At 44.4% G+C, this 25,600-nt stretch overlaps 1 protein-coding gene across 2 annotated transcripts in view; it reads left to right on the top strand.

The window, feature by feature from the left end:
* Positions 1-25,600, top strand: part of aqr (aquarius intron-binding spliceosomal factor) — an 869,120-nt gene that overhangs the window by 98,755 nt on the left and 744,765 nt on the right. For both annotated transcript variants that reach the window (XM_051919988.1, XM_051919987.1), the window contains exons 33-34: positions 15,942-16,027; positions 22,304-22,478. In XM_051919988.1, the coding sequence (XP_051775948.1) occupies positions 15,942-16,027; positions 22,304-22,478 (261 nt within the window). The remainder of the gene's footprint in view (positions 1-15,941; positions 16,028-22,303; positions 22,479-25,600) is intronic.

Here is a 25,600-nt window from a genome sequence, read left to right as displayed (position 1 = left end):
AGCTCATCATCTTGGTTACAAGGCCAGCACCCGCCCAGTGCCACAGTTAGCAGACGGCCGTTAAGGTGCTTCTTTGATAGCTCTCCTGTAAGCTGTGCTTGTGCACTTGGCTATGGGAACTGCTGTATGGAGGAGCGCAGGAATCGTCGGGTAGATGGGTCCTTTCATCAGATTGGCTGGCCCAGCGCTGACTCAGCTTTGGAATGGCCAATAGAGTGAGGCAGCTTGATGGCCAAGGTCTTTAGGACGCTGAACCAATCCAAATTGTATTATGGGATATCATCGACTGTTGAATTCTGCTCTGTACTTGTAGTATTTCTATTTCACTATTATATTGTACTGAGGGTGACTTGTGTTCAGTTCTGTGTGTTGTATTGTAATTACCCACCTTTTTTTTTTTTTTTTTTTTTTTTTTTTGATACCCACTGCACGCCCAGCCTACCTAGAAAGGGGTCTCTCTTTGCCTTTCCACAGGTTTCTTCCATATTTTCCCTACAAGGGTTTTTTTGGGAGTTTTTTCTCGTCTTCTTAGAGAGTCAAGCCTGGGGGGCTGTCAAAAGTCATGGCCTGTTAAAGTCCATTGCGGCACTCCTTGTGTGATTTTGGGCTATTTTAAAAAGAAATTGTATTGTATACTTTAAAGAACAAGACAGGGCCCATTATGATAAACAGGAACGAGACGTAGCACTGTTTAGAACACTGATCTTGTCTGGTGCTCTGAAGTTCTGTTTTATTTCTTCAGACACTAAACATGGCCAAGACCTTTCAGTGGGGGAAATAAGTATTCGATCCCCTGCTGAATTCGTACTTTTGCTCACTTACAAAGAAACGAACAGTCTCTAATTTTCATGGTAGTTTCATTTTAAGGGAGAGAGACAGAAAAAAACATTTTACATCAAAGTTCTAAATTGATTTGAATATCTTTGAGAGAAATACGTTTTTGATCCCCTACAACCCACACTGAATTCTGGCTTCCACAGATTGGCTGTGTGCGATTTCAGTCAGTCAGTCACAGATCCTGCTGATCTCAACTCATAATGTGTATAAAGCACACCTGTCCACAGAATCAATTTCTTCCATAGAGCTGTCAGAGGATGTCAGGGACAAGATTGTAGACCTGCACAAGGCTGGAATGGACAATAAGACCATTAGGTGACGAGGACTGGTAAGCTTGTTATGCAGAATGGCCTGTTCTCCGCAGAATGTTCTAATGGGAAGAAGCAAATGCTCGTATTAGCTGACATAAAAGCGCTGTTGGACGCACATCTTGGTGTGGTACTCACTGACAAAGCACTCAGCATCGTCACCTGGTAGCCCATGTTGTGCGGCTGGGCTTGGCTTGAAGAAGTCCTGACGCCATTTTGTCAGCTCCCTAGCTGCAAACTGAAATGTTGGAGTCGGGAGTAATTACACCCGAGTGATGGTAATAAGCAGGCCTTGCCACACGTGTGAGCAAACTGGGAGTTGGGAATGGATACATAAAGTCCAAACATATTGATGAGATGTGGCATCTCTTTACTTTTGCAGTAACCTTCATAAAGAGAGACAAAGAGAACAAATTGAGCAAGAGTTAACCTGACTCGGATCACTCAAGTATTACTTGATTTTTGGAATTCTTAGGATATGTGAAAAGTATAAACCCAAGTAAACTGCATAGAGCAGATAGGTGTGCTGAAATCTCAAGTGATTACCGATACAAACTCTTAAATGACATGACCAAGTACCTGGGAAGCTCCTGTGAAATGACATCATGTAGTTGATAACGCAGGTAATTATGGGCCAGTTAGCATAACATGATGGGGATGTACTGGAAACAGCTTTTAGAGCAAGAGAGAAGCAGTTTTGTCAGCAGTCAGTCAGAATGGCTTGAAGTGGGTAGGAAATCACATGTCACTGTTGTTTATGGTGAAGCTTCGTGACCGCAGAGTGCAAGGTAATCTAGAAAAAACTTCTGACATGGTACTGATGAGTGCGGAACTTCCAGGGAACATTTTCAGAATGAGTTAAACATTAAAGGTGCCGTCTACACAGGTTAATGCTTGAGCAGTGTGATGCCCCAGATGCCTGCAGCCTTGGCAGCTTTCATCTCCCTGGATATCAGTCATGGGCCGAGGATGGACTAGGACAGTGAGGACACAAACGAGAAGTTTCTGGTGCAAAAAGCACATTTAACTTCCAAACAATTAAAACCTTAGCAGTGATCAAAGATGCAGGCCAGTTCTTTAGTGCATAAAAACAGTGCGTTTGTGGAGAGTAAAAGCAATCATTAAAATATCCAATACTTATGATAAAATCAAGAAGATTAAGCCAATCGTGACTTTAGTTTTAAAGTGTTCTTTCTTTTGGCCCCTCACTATGTTTCACCTCCCTTGCTCACCGTCCTTGTTTGCTCAGTAGAGCTGAGACACCGGCGAGCGTGCGCGGTAAACATTTACCAGCTCTTGTCCCAACTGTCATCCTTTGGCATTCATAGGGGCACTGTGAGTCCAGCTCCTTCTTCACACCACCATCGTTCACCATATGTGGGCAGCTCCTGGTCCACTCCAGTGCTCAGCAGGTGCATCGCCACCCCTGGAACTCCATTCTGGGCCTTCCGACTGCCTTGCATCCTTCCCTGTGTACCAGCTCAATCCAATACTCTCTCTATACTTCTCCATCTTTCTGGATTTTTACTTCCAACCACCCACCTCGATCTTTATTTCTTGGATTATTTCCCATTATTCTTCTTTTTTTTGTCCTTAGATACCCTGACCCCTTTTACCCTTATGGGTGCAGGTGCTTTCACTAACAATCCATGGAGCATCAGTGGGGAAGGGCAGCACTGCTCACTCTCGGAGATGACCGAACAATCATCCAGTCCCCCACAACGCCTGAAATACACTGTTTTTAAAAGCATACACCGCCACTGACCCCGACACACCTAGCCACAAAGAGCTGCCTGTGGTGCCAGTGGTAGCATCGTCAAATGTGCAACGTGTTAAATTTGCAAATAAAACTAAATTAAGAACATCAGAAGAAACCCTCAAGACTTATCTGGATGACACAGAGAATTATGTGACTAATTTAATTTAATAGAAGATAAAAATATGTTCCAAAGTTGTACTTTTACAGCCTTAGTACCCTAAGTTCTTGTCTATAAGCCGCGGCTTATCTAAGGAAAAAAGTTGTGAAAATGAAAAAATAGAATATCGGCTTATACATAAGTCCGGCTTATACATCCATCACGGGGGTTGCGTTCCAGAGCCACCCGCGAAATAAGAATATCCGCGAAGTAGAAACCATATGTTTATATGGTTATTTTTATATTGTCATGCTTGGGTCACAGATTTGCGCAGAAACACAGGAGGTTGTAGAGAGACAGGAACGTTATTCAAACACTGCAAACAAACATTTGTCTCTTTTTCAAAAGTTTAAACTGTGCTCCATGACAAGACAGAGATGACAGTTCTGTCTCACAATTAAAAGAATGCAAACATATCTTCCTCTTCAAAGGAGTGAAGCAAACAAATCAATATGTCTGTTTGGCTTTTAAGTATGCGAAGCACCACGGCACAAAGCTGTTGAAGGCGGCAGCTCACACCCCCTCCGTCAGGAGCAGACAAAGAGAGAGAGAGGGAGAGTTTGTTTTTCAGTCAAAAATCAATACGTGCCCTTCGAGCTTTTAAGTATGCGAAGCACTGTGCAGCATGTCTTTTCAGGAATCAGCTTTACAAAAGATAGCAACGTGAAGATAATCTTTCAGCATTTTTAGACGAGCGTCCGTATCGTCTAGGTGTGCAAACAGCCCCCCTGCTCAATCCCCATACGTCAGGATCACAGATAGTCAGCGCAAGAGAGAGAGAAAAGTAAGCCGGGTAGCTTCTCAGCCATCTGCCAATAGCGTCCCTTGTATGAAATCAACTGGGCAAACCAACTGAGGAAGCATGTACCAGAAATTAAAAGACCCATTGTCCGCAGAAATCCGCGATTATATATTTAAATATGCTTACATATAAAATCACAATTTAAATGACCGCTACGCGCTCGTGTTGACTCGGCGACGCCCAGAGCAGAAAGAACGCGCTCCGGCCGCTCCAACCGTGCCATGCGGGGAGTGAGAGAGACGCCAAAATCTCACACTCTCTCCCCCCTTAAAGAAATTAAATGGGCGCGAGTGAGACCACTGACCTCCCTCCCTTCTATTAGTTATAGGTTATAGTACGTTCGGCTTATCCATGAGTCCGGCTTATCTATGATACGATTTTATTTTAAAAATTCGTATGATTTTTGGTCTCCGGCTAATACATGAGTCCGGCTTATAGACAAGAACTTAGGGTACTCGAAACAGCACTTTATAGGAATAACATGGAGGACTCCTCACGAAGAGGATAGTCACATTATTTGAAAGGGCAGTTGAAGTTTGGGGTGTAAGGATTAAGGAGCATATGTGTGAGGCCACATCTGGATTATGGGGGTTGGCTTCCTTATAACAAGAACTAAGAGATGGCATTGGTCAAAGTCTCATGGATGTACATTGAGCTATCTTGGGAGAATTGCAGAATCAGAAGAGTGTTCTACTCCAGCTGAATTGTGCCTTTCAGGCTGTGACCTGATGAAGTCCGATGCATTTAAAATGTGCTTAGAACTCTCCTCAAGATGTGTCTCGCTTTTACATGGGTTAGCTTAAGCTCAGAGGAGTTTCATTTTGGATACCTGTGTCACTGCTGATTGCTCTGTGAGTGTTGTGATCTAGCTGGCACACACAAAACTCGCAGAGGGCTTCACATTTAAAATGAGACCTCCCTTTCAAGAAGCAGGCTTTCTAGTCTGCACACCAACAAGGAGACACATTTATAAAAGAGGAAGAGGAGAAGCAACAGTACATGTCCATGAATTAGATGATGAACTCTGGCTAGTTGACAATGATGAAAATTAAATTTGTAAAAGAGAAAGTCAAAAGTAAAGTGACAGCCCTGGAGACCACAACCACCTGACTACCTACCCACTCCCGGGATTTCTATAGTGGAGTCTGTGTGGGCCACCCAATATGATGAGAGAATCTTTCCATCCAATAATTCCAGTGCTCTGAGATGACTTTTATATATGCAGGAGAACATTACAGTAGAGCGGTGGCACCAAGTGCCACATCCCGATACCGAGAAGAGAAACTGAATAGAGGAGGGTTAGTTAGTGGTTTATAATTATTGTATGCATTATATTTGTGTACAAATGACTAACAAAGAGCAAAGCAGAATGCACAGCTAATCAAGAGCTCTAGTCAGGGTGTGCTAAACTGAAGTAGTGAGTCTTAAGCCTGAATTTAAAAGCTGACATTGAACGGGCATCTATCATTTCAGCAGGCAGATCATTGCACAGCTTCAAGGTCCTGAAACTGAAGCTCAGCCTCCCACTGTTGTTCTATAATTCTTTGGAATCTTAAATAGGCCGGCATCTTGAGATCTTAATGTGTGCTCAGGTTTGTAAGTAATGTTAACTTCAGATAAGTAAGCAGGGCCTCAGCCATTTAAGGCTTTATATGTTAGAAGGAGGATTTTGAAATCTGCCTTAAGCTTAATTGGGAGCCAGTGTAAGGATTTAAGAAGTGGAGTTATGTGTTCAGACTTCTTGTTCTTGTAATAATTCTTGTAGCACGCTCCAATCGCCACTTTCTGTCCCTTGGGTACACTGTTCATCACTTCATCCAACTTACTCAAAAAATCTTCTTACTCACCCATCTTGCAGTGCATATCCACTAACAACATTCATCATCACACCTTCATAATCATTACTGTGTCTGACACTCTTGACATGCTGTTCCTTCAGAATACCCCCTACTCCATTTCTCCTCCTATCCACACCATGATAGAACAATTTGAATCCCCCTGGCCTTACTCCCCTTCCATTTAGTCTCTTCACACACAATATATCAACCTTCCTTCTCTCCATCATATCTACTATCTCCCCTTACCAGTCATACTGCCAACATTCAAAGTTCCTACCCTCAGTGCCACTCTCTTTACCTTCCTCCTCTTCTCCTGCATCCGGACATGTCTCCCCCCTCTTCTTCACCTTCTTCTTCGGCCAACAGTAACAGTAATTTAAAATAATTTAAAAATCTATAATTTAATTTACCAAGGCAGCTTTATTTTCAACAGGGTGAATGTTAGGAAGCAGCACTTTGAACTGCAAGGGTGTGATACACACACACCTTTCACGTTACCAGTTAACGGGTGTTTATAGGACTACTGTTGTACATACAATGTGATGATGAGAAGGAATTCTTCCTCATTAAGTACGTTAAACTTAATGCAAAATGTTCTCTTCACCTCTGTTAGAGATTTGGACTCGATGTACAGTATGCCATAAGAGCAAGCATGCAATGGCTCGTTGTCATTGAAACTGCATTTTGCATACAACACTGGCATGGCGCCGTATATGTACTCCTACCAAATTCACTCGCCCTTCATGACACCATTGAAAATTGTAAGACCCTTTTCCCACCCGTTATTTTCATTTTGACATTTCCAATGATGTTTCAGTGGCATTGTTTCACATGCCAACACACTAAAAAGTAGCAGGCTTATTACTCAGCACAGAATTAACAGCTGGATGAGCTTTTGTGATTTTTGTACACAATCGTGTGGCGATCCATCACAAATATTTCGACCTATAGTCTTAAGAAACTCTGCTCTAGTGCATTGAAGGGATGATGGAGGGTTTGTCCCCCATGGAGTCGACGGTGTGTCAGAGAGCGGAAGAAGAAAAGAGCTGATCATGAAAACTACGGTTTACTTCTGGTACCGAAATTCTCAAAATGCTGCTTCTGTACCATTTTACAAATGGGCTTTTTTTGGTACTTTTTCAGTACCAGTGTACCGTGCAACCCTAGTCTACGCTCTTTGCCCACCTTGCTCATTTTAATAGGCTGTGCTCTGGAATGGTTTCTCACACACCCCTATCAGTTCACAGAGTTTTCCTCTGTCTGCTTCAGTCTCCTTGCACATCTTATACTGCAGACAGCGTGCCAACCTACAGTTAGATATTCTTTTGGAATGCTTCTTCTTCTAGCAGACACATGCAGCCTTTGTGATCACAGATAGCATGACTTGATAGCAGAGACAAAATGGATGGAAAAGTAAAGCCCTCTACACCAATGCTGTTTCTGCTGAAGCAGGCAGAACCATTATATTTAAATGAAAATGGACAAAGATGCAACTGGCGCACAGCTGGTGACCTGGTCAGTTCATTCAAGCCCCGCACGTGCGCCCTGTCGTCTGTAAGCTCCTGTCTAGCAGCACTACTGGTGTAGTGCAGCCTCTTTTCTAAATGAGACTTCTTTAGCACTGCTGTGTGTGACAGTCGGATATGCCTGAAGCGTAATGGTCAATGCCAAGCTGTCACGCTGATATGCTTCTTTATCCCACACTGGACAAGCTGATTTCTGCCAGTGAAGCACATTTTTACACGACCGCCATGTTATGTCAGTTACCATTAGCCCAAGATGTCTAACTTTGGCTGTAAAGAGTTTGTCTTTGAAACCAAAGCCTCAGGCTTCAGTATAAAGAGAAGCTGGACAAATACTGAGATGTGTGTGCCAGGCCCGGTTCTGGTGATATGTGCCAGGGCCTTAAAATTTGACGATTGTTTCATGAATCTCAGACTCTGCGGTTTGTTCTGAAAATGCCAATACATGTATTGGGGAAAAAGCGGGCGGTCTGCTGTGCCTAATTTAAAATCAGCGGGTTATGAGTGGTTGCTAACTGTATGACGTGGTTGGGGCACAGCCGCTGGGAAATGCAGACATTTAGTCTTAGATGAAATTGGCAGTCCGAGAAGAAGCGTTTGTCTGGCACTGGGTAGACGTGACTTTTATTCTGTAGCTGTAGCTTTGGAGACATGAAACATACATGAGTCTAACACAAAAGTTCAAGTATTTTTGGCTTCTTTTTGGTGATAAAGGCAGGACCCTGATGTTTTTCATAAATGTGACACATCTCTTTGTTTTTAGCTAGAGTAAGGCATCATTTATTTTTCAAGAGAAATGTGCAAATCTTGTGAATTTTTGAAATTCATTTTCTGTTCTGTCATGTTTAGGATTCAAATTATCAAAAAGTGTTTAAAGCTTCTTTATTATGGGAGTCTGACTTGCTCAGAGGATTGCATTGTTGCTTTTTCTGACTTAAGCGGACCCCTGTGCCCCTTGACTTGTGTGGCAGCAGTTTTAATGGCTTGTCAACACTCCAGTGCTGGACACTCTTTCACAATAGCATTGTGCAAACTCCAAACTCTCACTCTGCTGTGTATTATCTGGTGGGCTTCATCTTTGAACATCCACGAGCAGATTGAAAATGCAGGGAAGAATTATAAGTTCGTGGGAATTTTTTTACTTGTGGTTGATGAGGAACGGAGCCTACCCAGCAATGCCGGGTGCAAGGCAGGAAACAGCACAGCCCATCGTGGGCTGAATTTGGAAATAGCAGCTCAAGTAAAAGAGGTTGTGGTAGGAAAGACCTGGAGTAGAACATGCAGACTGCACATGGAGAGCAACCAGCCCCATGTGTCAAACCCAGGGTACAGGATCTGTGAATCAGCAATGCTGATGACTGCACTGTGCTGCTGCCCTACTTCTCCATGACTGCAATACTTTTATTTGGTTTTATACGTGCAAATATAGCAAAGATCACAAATATGTCTGTATAACCTTTTAAAGTCCAAATCGCGCTCACGCCTAGATTACCTGCATGCTTCAAGCAGGTAATGGTAAGTAGTCCCAGCGAGTGAGCGTGTTGACCGGTGCAGTGGAATAAAGATTTGCAAAGTGATGTAAGAGGAAGAATGTTTCCGTTTTTCAAGGCTGACCTGGGCGTTGCTTTTCGGCTGTTAGCTTTGAACAGTTTGGAGTAGAGAAGAATTGGTTACAGGTGAGGGACATTGCAGGGACTCCATTGTGATGAATCTCACAGGAGGTGCCTGTAGTTTTAGGGACATGACTAACACTTTGATGAGCACACGTCTCTTCTGGTGTCCTCTGTTCAAAATGCAGGAGTCGACACCATAAGGCCTGCACACCTTAGGACTGGTTGAACTGTCGGAGGTTTTACACGACTCCTTGTGAAATTGTGAACGGCACCCATTTGGAGTCCATGATGTCCCCATTCAGCACCTCCTCCTTGCTATTGATTTTTTCGATGTCTGATGCCAATTCAGTGATACCATCAGAGTTTTGATTGCTTATCAAAAGGCTTATGATTTAACATATGGCTTCAAAACCCCTTGTGACAGTAAAGAGAACAAACAGAAGCTGAAAGCCGAGTGCACCAATCTGAGAGCCCAGCTTTAAGAACTTTACACCATGTATCCATTAACGAATTGTTGAATGGCAATCTGCCATTCTTGCTCCCCTAGCTGGTGGTCAGATTGGAGTGACATTTTCGTTGACGTGCGTCCTTTTTACTCTTCAGTCCCAGGTGTGCTTCTCGTTTCCTTCACTGCAGGGACTCTCGGCTATGCCATGTGGTGGTCTGTGGCAGAGGCCTGTTTAAGTGACATTGCTTTTAGATAGATAGATAAATGTGAAAGGCACTATATAATAGATAGATAGATACTTTATTAATCCCAAGGGGAAATTCACAATTTTGCTGGATTATTTCCTCTTTCTTCCTGATTTCTTTGAAATTTCCATCATCTATCACCACTCTCCACGTGACTTGCATAGACAAGTGAGGGTCCAAGTTGTAGTTAACGACGATGTGTTCTCCACATGACATTTAATACAGTAGTCCTATACTGTGAACTTTTACTTTACCATGGACGTTGCATGTAAAATAGTTTTATCTTGAATATGTCATTCATTTGAAACTGAATGATTTGCAGAGGTCGTGTCTGTCTGATTTTCAGTCAGTCGTATTTTGTTTAGCAGAGTAGATGCTGCCCACAGGAATTCTAAACCGTAAATATGGGAGCCATCAAATATGTGCGACAAGTAAGGCCAAAGTCACAGCTGGCAGTACCATTTTGAACTTGACAGTTTGAGCCACTAAAAGCATAACCAAAGTGTTAGAACTTAGACATTTCCATTTATTTACTTAGCAGGTGCTTTTATTCAAAGCAATTTACAAAAGAGGTCAACATAATCGAGTGACATCAGTCGGGGGGAAGGAGAGTCCCAAATGTTGATCCCCACAAGTGACAAGCTATGAAGCCAGTGCAATTAACAACATTCCACCAACTAGGAGCTACACATGCAGAAAGCCTGGACTGAGATTTCATACCACACAGAGGTGGCATCTCCAGACGCTGTTCATTGGCAGACCTGAGGGGGGAGCCAACGTGGCGAGCTGAAGAGAGGAGTGACATGTGGCCTGTAGATAAGATGGGCCACTGCATTTTGGTCCATCTTCAGTGGCTTGATGGCACATGTGGTTCCTCCTGCCTGTAATGAGTTGTAGTAATCCAGACCTGACAAGACCACATCATGGACCAGAGGTTGTGTCAGATAAGGTGAAACTTTATGAATGAGAGAAAGTTGATATGTGGTCAGAGAAAGATAGCTGCTCTTCAGTCACCACCCCAAGATGGCGCACAGATTTGGTAGGTGTTCAGAGATGGGCACTTGAGCAGGCTGGCTGGCATAACAAGAAGCTCCGTGTCCGTATAGACCTGGTGAAGGTGAGATGGATGACTTTCTGTGATCTTGGAGAATCCTCTTCTGGTTTTCTGTTTCTTTTATACTCCCAAGTGCTTTTTGAGTGTGTCATGACATCTTAAGCATTAAGCTACTGTGCGGTTTGTGAGTTTCGACGTTGAAAGTGTAGCAATGAGGCTCTGCCAGCTCCTCGGCTGTTGCTGGAGGTATTAATGGCTACTGCGTTGCGAGATCTGCATTTGCAGGCTGGACATGTTGGCCGAGTTTGTCCTGTTGCTGCTGCTTACTGCGGCCGTCTTTTCAGTTCTGCTCTCAGGCCTTTCTTGAAGATGTCAGAGTCATGTAGACGGACGTTCAGTTCTACACGCTTATTACCAGTGACAGTCGGACGCTTCCTGTGGCCCAGCACCATACATTCTGTGTACTCCTCATATACTTCTTGCTATGCCTGGGAGAGTCGAGGTGCTCTTTGGCCTTTTCCAGTACAGTGGGAGCCATCAATGCTAATGGGGTTGTGGCTGACTGTGTTCCCCCAGCTCTTTGTAGGTTTGGATGCCCAGCGCCCAGATGCGGACAGAGTTCCAAAACGCCACGGTCAAGACCAGCCAGAAGAGAACAGAATGTACTTCACAAACCGTGTCCTGTTAATCTGGCATGAGCGTAGGAGACCCAGAATTATTATTATTTATTATAATAATATTGGTGAAAGCCGTTAGTGACTTTTCCAAACCACTGGCAGGTATCGTCAGGCATATTCTTTGTTTTGAAGGGGCTGCACTTTGGGGATTTCTTTATCGGCAGGGGGAAACTGGGCAAGTGAAGTAAATAACCAAAGGAGTTGATGCCAGGCAAAGTACAACTGGAGGCAGTGGCTGAAGGACTTCCTTCAAACGTTGGCTCCACTTGTGTGCACTTGTGCTAGCTGACAGTGTGGCCTAGTGACTCGAGTGTCACATCCCAACCTCGTGCTCCCAGTGTTGGCCTTGGGAATCGCCTCTCCTACCTATGCTACACCTTTTAAAATGATCCAAACTATTTTGGTGGATTTGTATTGCGTGGTGCTCAATGTGAAGAAGTCACTATATAAAATAGACAGCATGTAATGCTAATGTGCCAGTCAGGTGCCCCATCCAGGCTTGGTTCCTGGCTTTTGCTCAATACTGTCAGAACAGGCTTTGGCTTCCCACCAGCCTCTCTTAGAGTAAGCAGGTCAGAAAGTGAAGACAGAAGGTCCAGGGATTTGCTCATGACAGGTCGCCATTAGTGGGATGAGAGCAGCAAAGCTTGGGTTATAAAGATGTCCTCACTGGCCACTGTCTTCTCATTGAGCACAGGATGAACTCTTGATGGTCTTGGTTTCCAAACTGCAAGGAGTTGTCTTCTGTGTTTTATGGTATCCTGCACAATCTTCAAGGTGCACACCGCAGTGATGACACCGTAAAGTTACCAGGTTATGACATTGGTGATGGCCTGCTACTGCTCTTCAACCTCAGTGAGAATTGCCTATCGTCAAATGTTCTTCTGCTGTTTATTTTGAGAGTTTCCGATTTTGAACACCATTTGCAGAGAGTCACTTGATCATAAAGCACCCCAATCCCCTTTTGTTTTTTTCGCCAGTTTTGCTTTCCAGGTGGTGATTTGTGTGCCCATCAGATTGATTTGTCACGTCCAGCATGCTTGTTTTGCCGCAAGTCTCAGTGAAGCTCAGCAGGCAGTTGTTCGTCTTCGTCCTGTGTGACTTTTATTCAGTATTTTTATTCTGGGAGTGTGGATTTAGATCTGATGGAGCTTCTGTTCATGTCTTGTCAGTGAGGGTGTTCTGTGAAAAGAAAGAGATGACCTGTACAGAAATTCTCCGCCTGCTCTGGCTTTATGGGACCCTCACTGGTTACTGGCAATCTGAAGAGGTCACTTGCTGCTCCACAAAGTGACTTTCAGGTGTTGCTGTGTGCCATAAAAAGACTTGGCTATGCCTTAGACCAGTGACCCGCATGTGCACTCCGTTAGGAGGAGACTGGCAGCCATCTGATTATGTCATATTCTCAGAAGGGAAACGTGACGTGAGCTCAGCAGTGCGCAAACGCCAGGCAAGTGTTGTCATTTGTGTGGCTTCCTTATAAATGACACTCTGAGTCCCCAAGCAGTGACAGGCTGCTTTTGTCGTTTACTTGTGCTCAGTTGTGTTTGTTTTATCCAGAGAGTCTTTTGGGGGTCCCTAATCCTGTTCCGGTTTGTTCTCAGTGTCCTGCGGCCACGTTGACCAGTAGGGACAGCACCTGCCCGCCCAAGCAGATGTCCCGTGCCGTTTAACTTTGGTTCAGATAGTTGTGGCCCTTCTTTACTTTTGATGTGGGTGGCCAGCTGGTCAGTCGTCAGGCCTGTAACTTCATCTGCTTGAAGTGAACGGCCTTCTCCAGGCTTGAGGTTTTCTTTTCCTCCTGTCAGTCATCCACTGGCCAGGTCCCAGTTCTTATACTGATGGCAGTTTATTGGGTAGTGTTTGAATTTATACGTGCTGATGTTTTTATTTTATATGTTTATTTATATGTATGTGTGTTTATATATATATATATATAACAGAGAGAGAGAGAGAGAGACTTGTACTGTGTTTGTATATGAAAAGACGTTTTGCTTGTAATGTGTCAGTACTCTTCACATCCTTGTATTGACTTTAAATGCTGTAATCAGGCAAATTAAAGCTATTCTCATAGAGTTGGTCATTTTGGGATGCTTGAACACATACAGTGGGATGGGGGTGTTGTTTTCAGTATTTAATATTACATGCAGCATGAAACAGAAGTAAGCTATGCAAGATATTAGCATATGAAGAGTCACAATTCAACTTAGAAATATGAAATATCCAGTAGTGAGGGAAGCAAAGACGGCAAAGTGTCAGTTCTGCATCTGTTTGTGAAATTAAACTGCCTTCTAATTTTTAGTCATTTACAAAAAAATCAATGAGTTGTAGAAATGGAAAATGTCTGCTAAGCCAATTTGTCCCCGAGTGTAGTGTTTTCTGGTTGACGGATTAAGGAGAGGAGTGTGTGATTAATCCGGATTCTCGAGTGAAGCGCAGATGTTATCAGTTTATTATTGACCAGCGGATACCCAGCTGCTAGGCTTCATCTTTACTGCAGATGTGACATCTTCCATTAATTTGGACCTAATGCTGGTTCTGAGGGTCACTTTCGTTGGAGGAGGTTTGTTGTCACAAAACTGAAAGAAGCAAATGCTTGCGATTCTGTTGAATTCCCCTCCTTGCTGCCATTTTTAATTCCGTCTTAAAACAGACATTTCCTTGCCATGTACAGACTGCGATAAACATGGCTTTACCAACACTGCCAGGCCTTTATGCAGATAAAATACGTAACCCAAAAGTGAGATGAGTGCTGTCTCCAGGTACGCAAGTGTGAGTGCTGCCTTTGTGATTTCTAAAGCACTTTCAGTAAAATCTGAATACATTCATGTAAGAGTGAAAAGCAAAAGATGTGATTTCTCTTTTTGACCAACCCTCAACATTTTCACATGAAAGTGAGTCTTCATGGCCTGATTGTCACCCCAGGCTTTATTTCTATATGGTGCCTTTCAGGAGGTTTAGGGTGCATATACAGCTGGAGTTTATGAGAGTCATCGAAGATGGCGGCCATCCTGCACAGTCACTTTTCTCTCTCCAGACGGCTTGGTCTGCAGGTGACAAGGTGCAGAATCATGAGACCTAGCAAGTAAAATAAATAAATATAAATAAGCATGCATATATAAAGGTGATACTTTAATTTATTTTTTTATAAAGTCATAGCTGCTCACCCACACGGCCACAGTAACTAACGCTGGTGCACAGAGAGGACTTTGGTGGAAACAATTCAAAACAGGCAGCAACATTTTAGATGATATAGCAAAAATGAAATGTGCTGGTGTGTGCAGATTGGAGGCATTGTGTGCAAATGGCCTGACGCAGTGCAAAAAGAAAAAGAGCCGAGAACCTGTGCTGAGAAGATGATGGAAGTCACGAGGGGCTGCTGTGCAGGTCAGTGACGCTGGTCCCGCTGAATTTCTGTTTGTGTCCTTTCACAGAGACCTTGACTTGACGTGCCCGTCGTGTGTTGACCCTTAAAGCACACGTCAGGTTGGACTTTGCGGTGGTTTTCACTTCTCATTGGCGTCACTCTGGAGTCCAGGGAGCAGCTTGTCTTGCTGTGTTCACATGTCCGTCGTACAGGGTCTTTGAGTTCCTCCTTGGCTTCTTACACCTTGCCCTCTCTGAATATGTTTATAAGTTCTTAAAAAGTTACAGTTGATAGCCCGCTTTGTTTGTCATCGCGTGGCCTCCACACCAGAGAGCTGCTTTAAGCACTGACAATGAAGTAAAACTCATAAACGTGTGCTTCGCGTCTTGTGTCCTTTAATGCCGGGGTGCACTGAGACTCTTCTGCCACGGAGAGAAGAAAAATGGGGGCAGAAATTGTAAGAATATGGAAGAAAAGGACAGAGAGACTCAGGAGGACTCTGAACGAGAAATGGCTTAGAGGCTTGTCAATAAGAATCTCTTATGAATTTGAATGTATTGAGTTTTAGTTGTGTTTTATGCCCTTTGCTCCACTCTGGTGGTCCGTATCTACTGAGCCCATTCCTGTATTGCAAGGTGGCCTTTGCAAGAGGAAACGTTGGCTTCCGTTTGAAATCTGCTGTGGCGCAAGGCATATTGTCTGTCGTTATCTGCAGCTCCACCTTAGCTAGAGGCTGAAAGTTACGACAAAACACGCATATCCGGAAGTAAGAAGGCTGGCATTTTGTTTGGTGATGATGGAGGGCAGATGACGAAGAGGTTAATTAATCAAATCCATTTGTATCATGGAGTGAAACCCTCTCTTTTACTCTAAAGTGGGACTGTGGGTAAATCCATCATTTCTCTAATTAGTAAATATTCTGTTGTAAAGGAGCAGACCACATCCTGCCTTTATTTAGTGTTTCAAAAAGGTGAATTTATCCGCAACTGAGCGTCGAATGACATCAAAGATTTCAAAGCCTTGTGGAGCCATTGGTGTTTAGAAGCCTCCTGTTTCTTTTTTAATGATTGGGGCTCGGAGCAAACACAAATTCTCCCAGAGTGTCGATGAGTGAGGGAAGGCGCCGATGACCCGCCAGCTTATGTGCAATCGAGTACACGAAAGTGTTGTCCAGAATTTCAATTTTATATCAAAATCAAATGTGACATTTGTCATGAATTAAGTATGTCCTGCCCGAGGCTTCAGCTTTTACCGCTTTGAAGGAGTGAATGCCTGCTCTGCTTTCTCTTGAGTACTTTGATATTTTCTTGCAGGTGACGACAGTCGACAGATTCCAGGGTCAGCAGAACGACTACATCATCCTCTCGCTGGTCCGAACGAAAGCAGTGGGCCACCTCAGGTAAGCGGGCTGGCAAATGAATAGCCGAGTATCATCTAGAAAATGTAAATTGTGAGTGGTCTGAGTATTTATTTAATTGGTCTTCGTGGGAAGTAAATGAATCTCGGTGGGTGGGGAGATTAAGAGAGTATGGGGGGCCAGCCTCGCAGTAATGGTCTTCTGGGGCATCTCTCTCTACATCAGCGTTACTAATAAAGCCTCACCAAGTCTTTGAGTTGTCTTTCTGCCTTGGTGCTTCTCATGATCAGCTGACCAAGCCCAGTAGTTAGTGCTGCAGCGCTCTGATGAAGTGGTGTCGTCAGTTCTGTTTTAGATTTTTTGTTCAAGTGCCTTTCATTTACAAAAAATTAAAAAGTCGCCAATAAAGTTTACCTCAAAAGATGAAACAAAGCAGGACCGCTGAAAGACCACTGATGCTGGAAATGGTGAACTTGAGCCTGCATTTAAATGGAGAGACCATCACAAACGATGACAACATCCTGGTTCTCTTTAGCCAACTTTTCAAGATTTCTGATTCCTTGATTTGCTTATTCATTCGTTCTTTTGTGACCCAAGTTAGTCAATCCTGGCAGCACTGGGCAAGTAGCTGGGCACACATTACCAGAAAACTGGGCAGATTTCAGATCATAATTGCATGTTCATAGTGCCACTCAGACAGGCTGAGGTCTCAGTGTTTGCAGGGTGTGTCTCTGTTACATGCCGTTTGGTGTGGGATTTGGAACAGCAGTGTTAATGTCTGTCTGATGGAATGTCAAGTGCAATGCTTTGTATTACTAAAAATGTTTGTGATTTGATGTAACAATCGGACAGACAATAATCCTTTAATTACGGTGGATTTCTGTCAGGTGTACAGAGGAATTCTTACTTGTGTGTGCAAATTAACAGCCAACGTGCCGCCATTGTCCAGCACCTTGATCAGGGAGCAGAATGAGCCGACTGTGAAACACTGAAGAATCAAAAAAAAAAAAAGGTTTTCAATTCTGCAAATGCACCGATGTGAGGTCTCAAGAAAAAGTTCTTTATTTTGTTTATATCGATTGTTAACATCTCTGAAGTCTGCAGGGTGTGAGGAACGCTGAGCTTTTGATGTGCAGGACATTGGAGTCAAACATGGCAGTGAAGAAGGGAGCCCAGCCTTGGCTTCTTTCACATGCGTTAGTTACTACAAAGACGATTGTCACGAGCGGAGCTTGACAGTCGTCTGCCATGTTTGTTTTAGAGTCATGTTGTTGCTCACCAGAAATCCTGCAAGATCCCAGGTTCAAAGAATTGCGAGCGTAAATCCGCTAGCATGTTAATTCACGCGATTGTCTTGTGTGTGCTTCAAGATCTGACAAAAAAGAGTGAACTCTGTGACTGCATCGAGACACGTTTCATATTTTCAAGATTGGTACAATTGAAAAAACATTCCTAGTCTGTGCCAGGCATAAGACAAGTGTTGACCCTGGATGGGTGGGTGCCAGTCCATCACAGTGCACAGCACAGCCCACCCCACTCAAGCACACACACCTTGAGGCTCGCCAGTGATACGTACCTGTGTGTTTTAGCATCTCTGTGATTGAATCGGTTCAAGTGTTTCTGCCATCCTTGGCACATCTTGTACCAGAAATGTGCAATGGTCTCCCGTGTTTCTCAAAACCAGTGCTGCTCTGCCTTTTTTATGAGTGAACTAGTGTGAGTGACCCGCTCCCAGGAGATGGCAAGCCAGAGACCAAGAGCTCTGGGCTTCCAAAGGAGCAGCTTTAGTGGTACAAAGCAGCAAGGTTAGCAGCCATTGTGCCAGGCCTGAGGAAGCAGAAGTCCGAGAATCCTGTTCATTTGGAGTTGGAGGTTGTGTGTCACAAAGATCTGAAATCCCGAAGCCAGGAAAGAAATGGGGCTTTGTACTTTGGATGTGGTGAGGCCTGAGCAAAAACAGGAAGACAAACGCTGGGCTTAGAATGGGGACACCCTGAGGAGCAGAGCATACAACATGGGGGTCCGAGCAGATGAACACTAATAATACTAGTTAGGTAGTTTCATTTATACAGTATTCGTGCAAGGATGGTGTGTGTGTGTGTGTGTATCATATGCACTGTGTGTGTGTTTTTTGTGACTTTCATGGAAACTTGAGCATCAACTCCTTCCTCTGGTGAACTGAATTGTTTAAATCAGCTTTTAAAGGGCTATCCTGAGACTCCAGACATGCACCCATGTGTGCCCACTTGCTATTCCATCACACCGTTGTTTAGCGTTATTTTGATCTTGTCAGTCATGGGGGTCTGTAGAATGTGTGCTGTGGCCATGTGATGCAGTCATTCTCTGACCCGTGGTGTTGTGTGCCTTTACTCCTCTGTCCCTTTGGATTGTGCAGCACGTCAGCCTGGCAGCATTTTTCTCAAGCCCTTCACTTCAACAGGACGTACTCCGCTAGCAGATAATGCTGTGTCATAATGCACATAAGTAAAGCCGTGACCCCTTAGACCGGCTGTTATGTCAAGCGGCTATTTGTCTGTCTTGAAAAGCGTCTGATCCGTTTCATGCACAAGTGTTCAGAAAAGGCTCATTCCTTCCGTACTGCATGTAAACCTCTCTGTTTGCCTGTCACATGTAATGCACATTTCAAATTTTGGCTCATCAGTCCGGAGCACCCCAGTCCTTGTGGTTTTGTGAGTCGCTTCACTTTATTTTTGGTTGCAGCTCTTCCATGATGAGCACTTCTGATCTCTGCACTCTGGATGGCTGTCCCAGTAGGTTCTGCTAGCTCTACAATGGTTGAGGTGCTGGACATCTTGCGATTTTGATGATGGCATTGGGGCTCATCTCGATGTATTTCTTGTCTTGTGCCTTGCCCGTTTGTTTGTGCTTCTGCAGAAGAACCTGGACACTTCATCTGGAAATGGCCGTCTGCTTGGCGAGACCCTGATGATGTGGGATGAGCACTTTGTGTCTCTGTGCTGCGCTCACGTTTGCCATGGAGTAAAGCTCAACATCTGCCGCAGCCTCCCCTTTCCAGTATGGCTGTTCCTGATTTAGTTCCTCACTTTGGCTCTGCCTCCACACGATGTTACCGATCATGAGCACCTCGATCAAGCACAGGCCACAAAGAGCGGACGTATTTGAACGGGAGTTAAAGTGCTCTGTTTCTGTGCCAGTTTCTTTCTTTAAGGACATTCAGTTATTTCTTTACTTTTTTACATAAGGAAGTTTTGAGACTCCGCTCTTCTCGACTGACGGCGCATCAAGTACTTGTTGAGAACGAACATTTTTGTGAGCTCCCTGAAGTTCTTAACAGTTTTGCACAGCACCGTGTGTGGATGCGTATATACATGCTGTATGTGTTGATTTTGATACAATGTCATATATATATATAGCACTAAATATGCACACATTTAGTTTTTTTCTTTGTTCCTTCAAACTATTGAAGGCCAAAGCCTGCCAGAGCAGCATCAGGTGAAATGGCGTTGCGCCCCACATTAGGCCGTGGTGTTTGCTCAGCACAAGACAATTCATTTCAAGCCGACGCACAAATCCCGCGGAGTGTCCAGTTGCTGGCGTCTCACTGCACACGTAGAGGTCTGCTAGATTGCATGACTTGGCAATTCAGTACCACAAGCCTGCCATGAGCGCTGAATGGGCATCCTCCAGGTCAGCCGTCCTTCATCTTGTCCATAAGGCTGTGCCGTCTGTTGCTGTGAGAGGCTGCAGGCCATGATCTGTTACCAATACGCTGAATGGCGGTTTCTGCTGCTCTCGTATCAAATAGTGCCATTGTCATTACCAGGCAGTGAGGTTTGTCACCTTCTGAAGACGTCCATGGCACGCAATCAATGTGCTCGTCGCACCAGGGTCGGCGACCTTTCAGCGGTGTCGTGCCGCACCTGTGTTATAATGTTATTCTGCGTGCTGACATATAATATCAGAATTGGTCTGGTTATAATGGGCTTCCAGAGTATATACTTATAACCGGATCTTACTTTATTGCTCATTTGATATTGTAAAATACATAGTCATTTGTGAAAAGAATGTTTTGTCACATCTGCCTTGCGCCCTGTCTGTGTTGGCTGGCATTGGCTCCAGTAGACCCCCTGACCCTGTAGTTAGGATATAGCGGGTTGGATAATGGATGGATGGATGTCTCAAGGCCCTTTTTACAGCTTCTTCACTTTTCTCATCCGAGTTTTTAAACGTGGACTGATGTGTAGTTTGATAACGTCGTCTTTCTACACGAGACACTTTCACGGTACAATCCTTTTGTTGTACAAAGTCCTATTCATTCATCCAAAGGTCTCTTGAAAAGAGCGAACATCAAGTTTTTGCCTTTTATGAGTTATTTTAGGGCAGAATATTACATAAAAATAGCGAGGTTTCTTTTAACGTACCACGGCCTGCACTGAACACGTGGTTTCCATTTACATGTGAGTTGCGTACACAAAACGTAGTTGAGGGTGCGACTGTGTGCACTGTAGTTAAGTTATATATTTTATTTCAATTCAATCAGCATGCCATTGAAAATCATTCTGTGTGCCACGCTTGGCGACCCCTACGTTACACACTTCTCTCATTTTCTTTACCCTGATGGCTTGTTCTTGCGTCCATTTAAGCCTTAACCCTAGTTAGCAGATTAATTTTTCACTTCACAAATTGTTATTTCAACTGAGAAGAATAAAATGTTTGTTTCTCCGTCCCCCTCGAGTCTACTTTTCTATGACTGTTTCAATGCAGTTAGCTTTACTGTGAGGGCATAAGGGATGCTATGGCGTGCTTTGAAGAGCCCCAACTTTTCCTCTGCAACCAGAACAGAGGACCTGACAACATTCAAAACAGAATCCATTTAAGGCTCTCCGTGAAGGAGAAGCTTCATCCCCACCTTACCTGAAGGATCGGCCATCTCACTGACTGCTCCTTCCACTCGTCCCCATTCCACTCGGTATGTTGGCTTTCTGGTGAGTTCTGAGGAAATCAGACATTAATGCCAAGTGCCCAGGGAGAAGAGAAGAGAAGAGAGGAGAGGATTAAGAAGCAACTTGGGTGTGTGCAGCCATCGTAATGATACTGTTAATAACAATTCAAAAAGGAGAAGCTGAAGGCAGCGGCCATCATCCCACTCCTTCTCCCAGTGCCATTCTGAGGTCTTTCCCAGTTTATATGCTCAGTCTACCAGAGGGAAGCTGCTGTTGTAGATCAACAAACAAAACCAGGAAGGGTTTGCAAAGGAGCTGTGACTCGGGTCAGGGTCTGAGGGGCGAGTGCTGCTGAAGTGGAGCACACAAGAGGCGTTAATCCGTTTGCGTAGCGCGATTTGAGTCGGGACAGGGGTCTGTGCCAGCTGGCAGCGTTTTCATTTTTGCACACATAATTAAGGTTAAGTGGGGTTTGTGTGATGGTGCTAATTGTTATCTGGGTGTAAAGCGCCTTGTTGTGTATGTCATTAAAGAGCTGTAGTTGTGCTAATTAATCAGATTGTGGCACTTTAATTAAATGCACACACAGCCCTTCTTGATGAGGGTCCAAAGAGATTGGTTTGGCATTTAGCTGATTAGTAGATTTAGGAGCTCTGTGGCTTACATGCTTACTCAGACGAAATCTCGGCCTTGTTAACACGCGAATCACACTGACGTGCAGTCCTCACGGGTGACTTTTAGCAGAACTCTTACTGCAAGGAAATCGGATCAAATGCATTTGGGTGACCCAGTGGAAAGCAACGCTTTGGGGGCTGTCTGTCTCTCTGTCTGTCTGTCTGTGGTGCGGTCAGCTGCAGTTAACTGCGGTGACGCTGAGCTGCAATAAGTGGGCTGGGGAATGTTCTGTTAAAAAATAGATCGATTAAAAATAAAACAGTAAATACGGCAAAAATGTGCTGTTTCTACACACACCAGTCACGCAGTAAAAATGTATTTTGAGCCAAAGCTCCGCTTTCTGAGGATTTTTTTAGACCAGATTTCTTTAATCTCTTCAAGTAATTCTGCATTTTCAACTGCCATGTTTTCTATTAATAAAACTTAAAAGACCAAATGACTAGTTAAGTCCTAATAACACACTGGCGGAAAAAATAAGAGCAGCACAGCTGCTATGTTCTCGGTGAAATGCCATTAGAAATAAAAGGGACGGGATTTGAGTCTAATGGTCAAATTAGAAAGGCCGTGGCTCAGATCACATTTTGAACTGCAGTTTGCTGGTGATCTTTAATGGCTGTGCTCGGTGACTGCAGTGTGGGCACCACAATCTGAGATTCTGCTGAGAAATGTCCACTTAACGCCTGACTAACGTTGCTCTCCATCCCTGTCTGTTCCACAGAGATGTGCGCAGGTTAGTGGTGGCCATGTCCAGAGCTCGGCTGGGCCTCTACATCTTTGCCCGGGTTTCCCTCTTCCAGAACTGCTTTGAACTGACGCCTGCCTTTAACCAGCTCACTGCTCGTCTGCTGCTGCTGCACATCGTGCCAGATGAGTATTTTCCTACAGACAGAAAGGTAAGCAAGAAAAGAATGAAAGATAATAAGGGGGGTTTTCATGGTGGGCTATGAATCTGAAAAACAAACTAGCATGGAAACAAAAAAGATTTACTAAGAAAACACAGCAGCATCTTATTGTGGTTTCATCATTTATTTGGGTGAAATTCTTTGAAGTTAAAGCATCTAAATGCGTCTTTGATTTTTTACCTTGACTCTTTTTCGTGGGCTGAGCGTGGCCTGTGACTCCCCATTCCACACGTGTCACCGGTGTGTGCCATGGACTGGGAGGCTGTGACATTTATGGAAGCTTCAGTCTGCAAGCGGCAGGTTGAGTTGCGAGTAGAATCGGACACACAGAAATTTCAGATCAGATGCATCGACACTGCCTGTCTATTGCCATCCAGCAGGGGGCGCAGGTCGCTCTGCTCACAGTGCTGCCCCATGGTGGCAAATTCAAAACTCCCAGGGCTGAGCTGCTCCATTGTGTCCGGGGTCGAGGCATTATGGGGGTCTCGCACTTTCTGAAAATGTAAGATTAAATTAACCAATAAGGGCTTGACTAGGAGCTCCACCCCTTTTGCTAGAAGAACTTTGTCAGCCTTTCTCATGGCAGAGCCCAAGGGGCACTAAGACCTCATAATGGTTAAAAGAAAAAGCAGGAATGTTTCCAAAATGGAAAGTAATCCATTTCAAAAACTAATTAGAAGTAAACTTTATATGCAGGCTAAGTGGGTGCAGAGCTGGGAGAATGCACGGACCCCCATGGTGTGTTTCATACTGAAGAGTGGCTGGATGAAGTTCTTCTTGGGGATTAAAAATGTTTAAGCAGTATGCCAAAAATGAGCAGAAAACACACAAACCACACCTGATGACTGGAAGAGTGACATCCTGCTGGCCTGTTTTGGTCGTAAAGGTGTTTGGACCCAGAGGTGTAGGTCTCTTTTCGATTTCAGCCTGCTGGGGGAGTCCATGCACACTAGAAGAGAGGACGGGAAGATCCGAGTCCTGTGCCACGTGTGCTTGGCAGCAGCCTGAGTGGGAGAGAAAGTGGCCAGAGAGGTGGCTGCTGCTGGCGATGCTGTTTGAGTAGCAGGGTCTTGACAGGCATTTCAACAGATACGAGGCGTCTCAGTGTACACAATTATATTTGTCTTTGATTAAAAAATAAAAATACATTTTAGTCCTAAAAATATGTAGAAAATGTGTCACACTGGTACAATCCCACCTTGATATGGACTTCTGGCCGTACCGTCCACTCCTCTGATGAATGTTTCACTAGACTCCGGTAGTCTAGCAGGCCTCACGACATGCAAATGACCCAATAAATAGCTGACACCAGAAAGAGCCATGAAAAACAATTTATCAGTAAAAACAGAATGGTGTCTCTTCAGAATGCTGGTAGACATCATTGGAAATGGTGTGGAGACTTTAATGTTGAGCAAGTGGACTCCAGAAAGCTTGTCAGTAGTCTGAGAGCTGGCCTCAAGATAGCGGACCACCTTTAGGGGCACATTTTACTTCACGCTCAGAACGTGTATGCGCACGCATCATGGCTGCCATGCTTTCCCAGCATTCACTTGATGCATCCTCAGAAATTAACAAGACACACGCAAGTTACCAGTAACAAGTCGGGGGGCGCAGTGTGTTCAAGTTGGAATGTGACGTCGGAGTCTCTGTTTACTATCAACGTGTGGCAGCTGTTTTAAAGGTCTCACATACCATCTTCTGTGCACCTTTACAACAGCATCAGAACGTATTTGAGCCACAGAGAAAAAAATTAGGGACACAGTGAAGAAACAAAAGGTCTGTTTTGTGATTCACGTGGAAAATTTGAGTTTTATCTCGTACTTTATTTTGTCATTCAATTAGAACGCCGTAAACGTCATCTTAAAACTGACCCAGTTGTTAATCGCATTGTGCTTCTGGGGCTTCCTCCTACACTGACAGCAGCGGCAGGCAGCGATCGCCACACAAAACACATTAAATCTGTGACATGCCAGCTCTGTGCACATTTAGAATCCTTAGATTTATACTTGATACCACTTTCATAATGAAATGTGCTAAAGCACGCATGTTGCATTTTACAGATAAGTCATTAACGTTAAATAATTGATACTGTTAGTAATCGGCACGGCGCCGGAGCAGTAGCACTGCTGCTTCTCAATAGGGAGTCATGTCCATGGTAGCACTGCTGCCACCCCTCAGTAGGGACTCTCGTTCCTGGTGTTCCCTGCCAAGAGTTTGCATGTATTCCTGGTGGGTTTCCACAGTGGGCTCTCATTTCCTTCCAAGGACATGCAGGTTTGGGGATGTGGTGATACTAAAATGACGCCAGTGTGTGTGTGTCTGTGTGTAATTGTATTCAGCTGGCGATGAGTTGATGCCCCGTCCAGGGATCGTTTCTGCTACATGCCCAATGTTAGCTGTAATGTGTGCGTCCCTGGATTGCTGGATGTAATCATTAAACATCCTTTTCAGAGATATTATGGCAAGGTGTCCTCAGAATTTAACGGATGTTTCCGGCAATTCACAACACTGCGAAGCAGAAAGTTGTTTTCTCACCGTGATATCATCTCTCACTGCCACCTGGTGGAGTCCTCCAGATTTACATAAAGTACGCGCGCCAAGTCTAAACAGTACACCGCTTGTCCACAGGCGTGCCCGCCGCGTCACGTGAAGTGTAAACCCAGCCTTAGAGGATGTCCACAAGTCGGGTGTGATTGGGCCTCAGACACTTTTGTGTTTTATGTATGAAGATCGTTAACCCGAAATTCTCAGCAGTAGTAAAAGCATTAATAAAAATAAATGTTGTGCTGTAAAAGTAAAAGAGAAGCATCAAATATGCCCAGGCCTGCACCCTGCAGATCTGCTCACATTCACTCTGCGTTTCACCCATGCTACGCCATTTACCTCGTGTTTGAGTCGTACAGCTTGCAGGTGGTCCTGCTTTTGTCCGTTTCTTATAGTTTTTAAATCCAAAATGCCAGCAGACATCTGACTTGAGGCTCAACAGAGTAGGTTTTAGGGGGACTGCACCTGCTGCTAATGAATTCTTAGATGGGGAGGCCAACACTTCAGACCAGTTTGACGAAGGATGGGCAGGCGGGCGGGCGGGCGCGAGGGAGGTGTATGGCAAGAAG

Source organism: Erpetoichthys calabaricus, chromosome 16 (assembly GCF_900747795.2).
Source record: "Erpetoichthys calabaricus chromosome 16, fErpCal1.3, whole genome shotgun sequence".
Classification (NCBI taxonomy): domain Eukaryota; kingdom Metazoa; phylum Chordata; class Cladistia; order Polypteriformes; family Polypteridae; genus Erpetoichthys; species Erpetoichthys calabaricus.
This window is presented reverse-complemented; position numbering and strand designations above follow the sequence as displayed.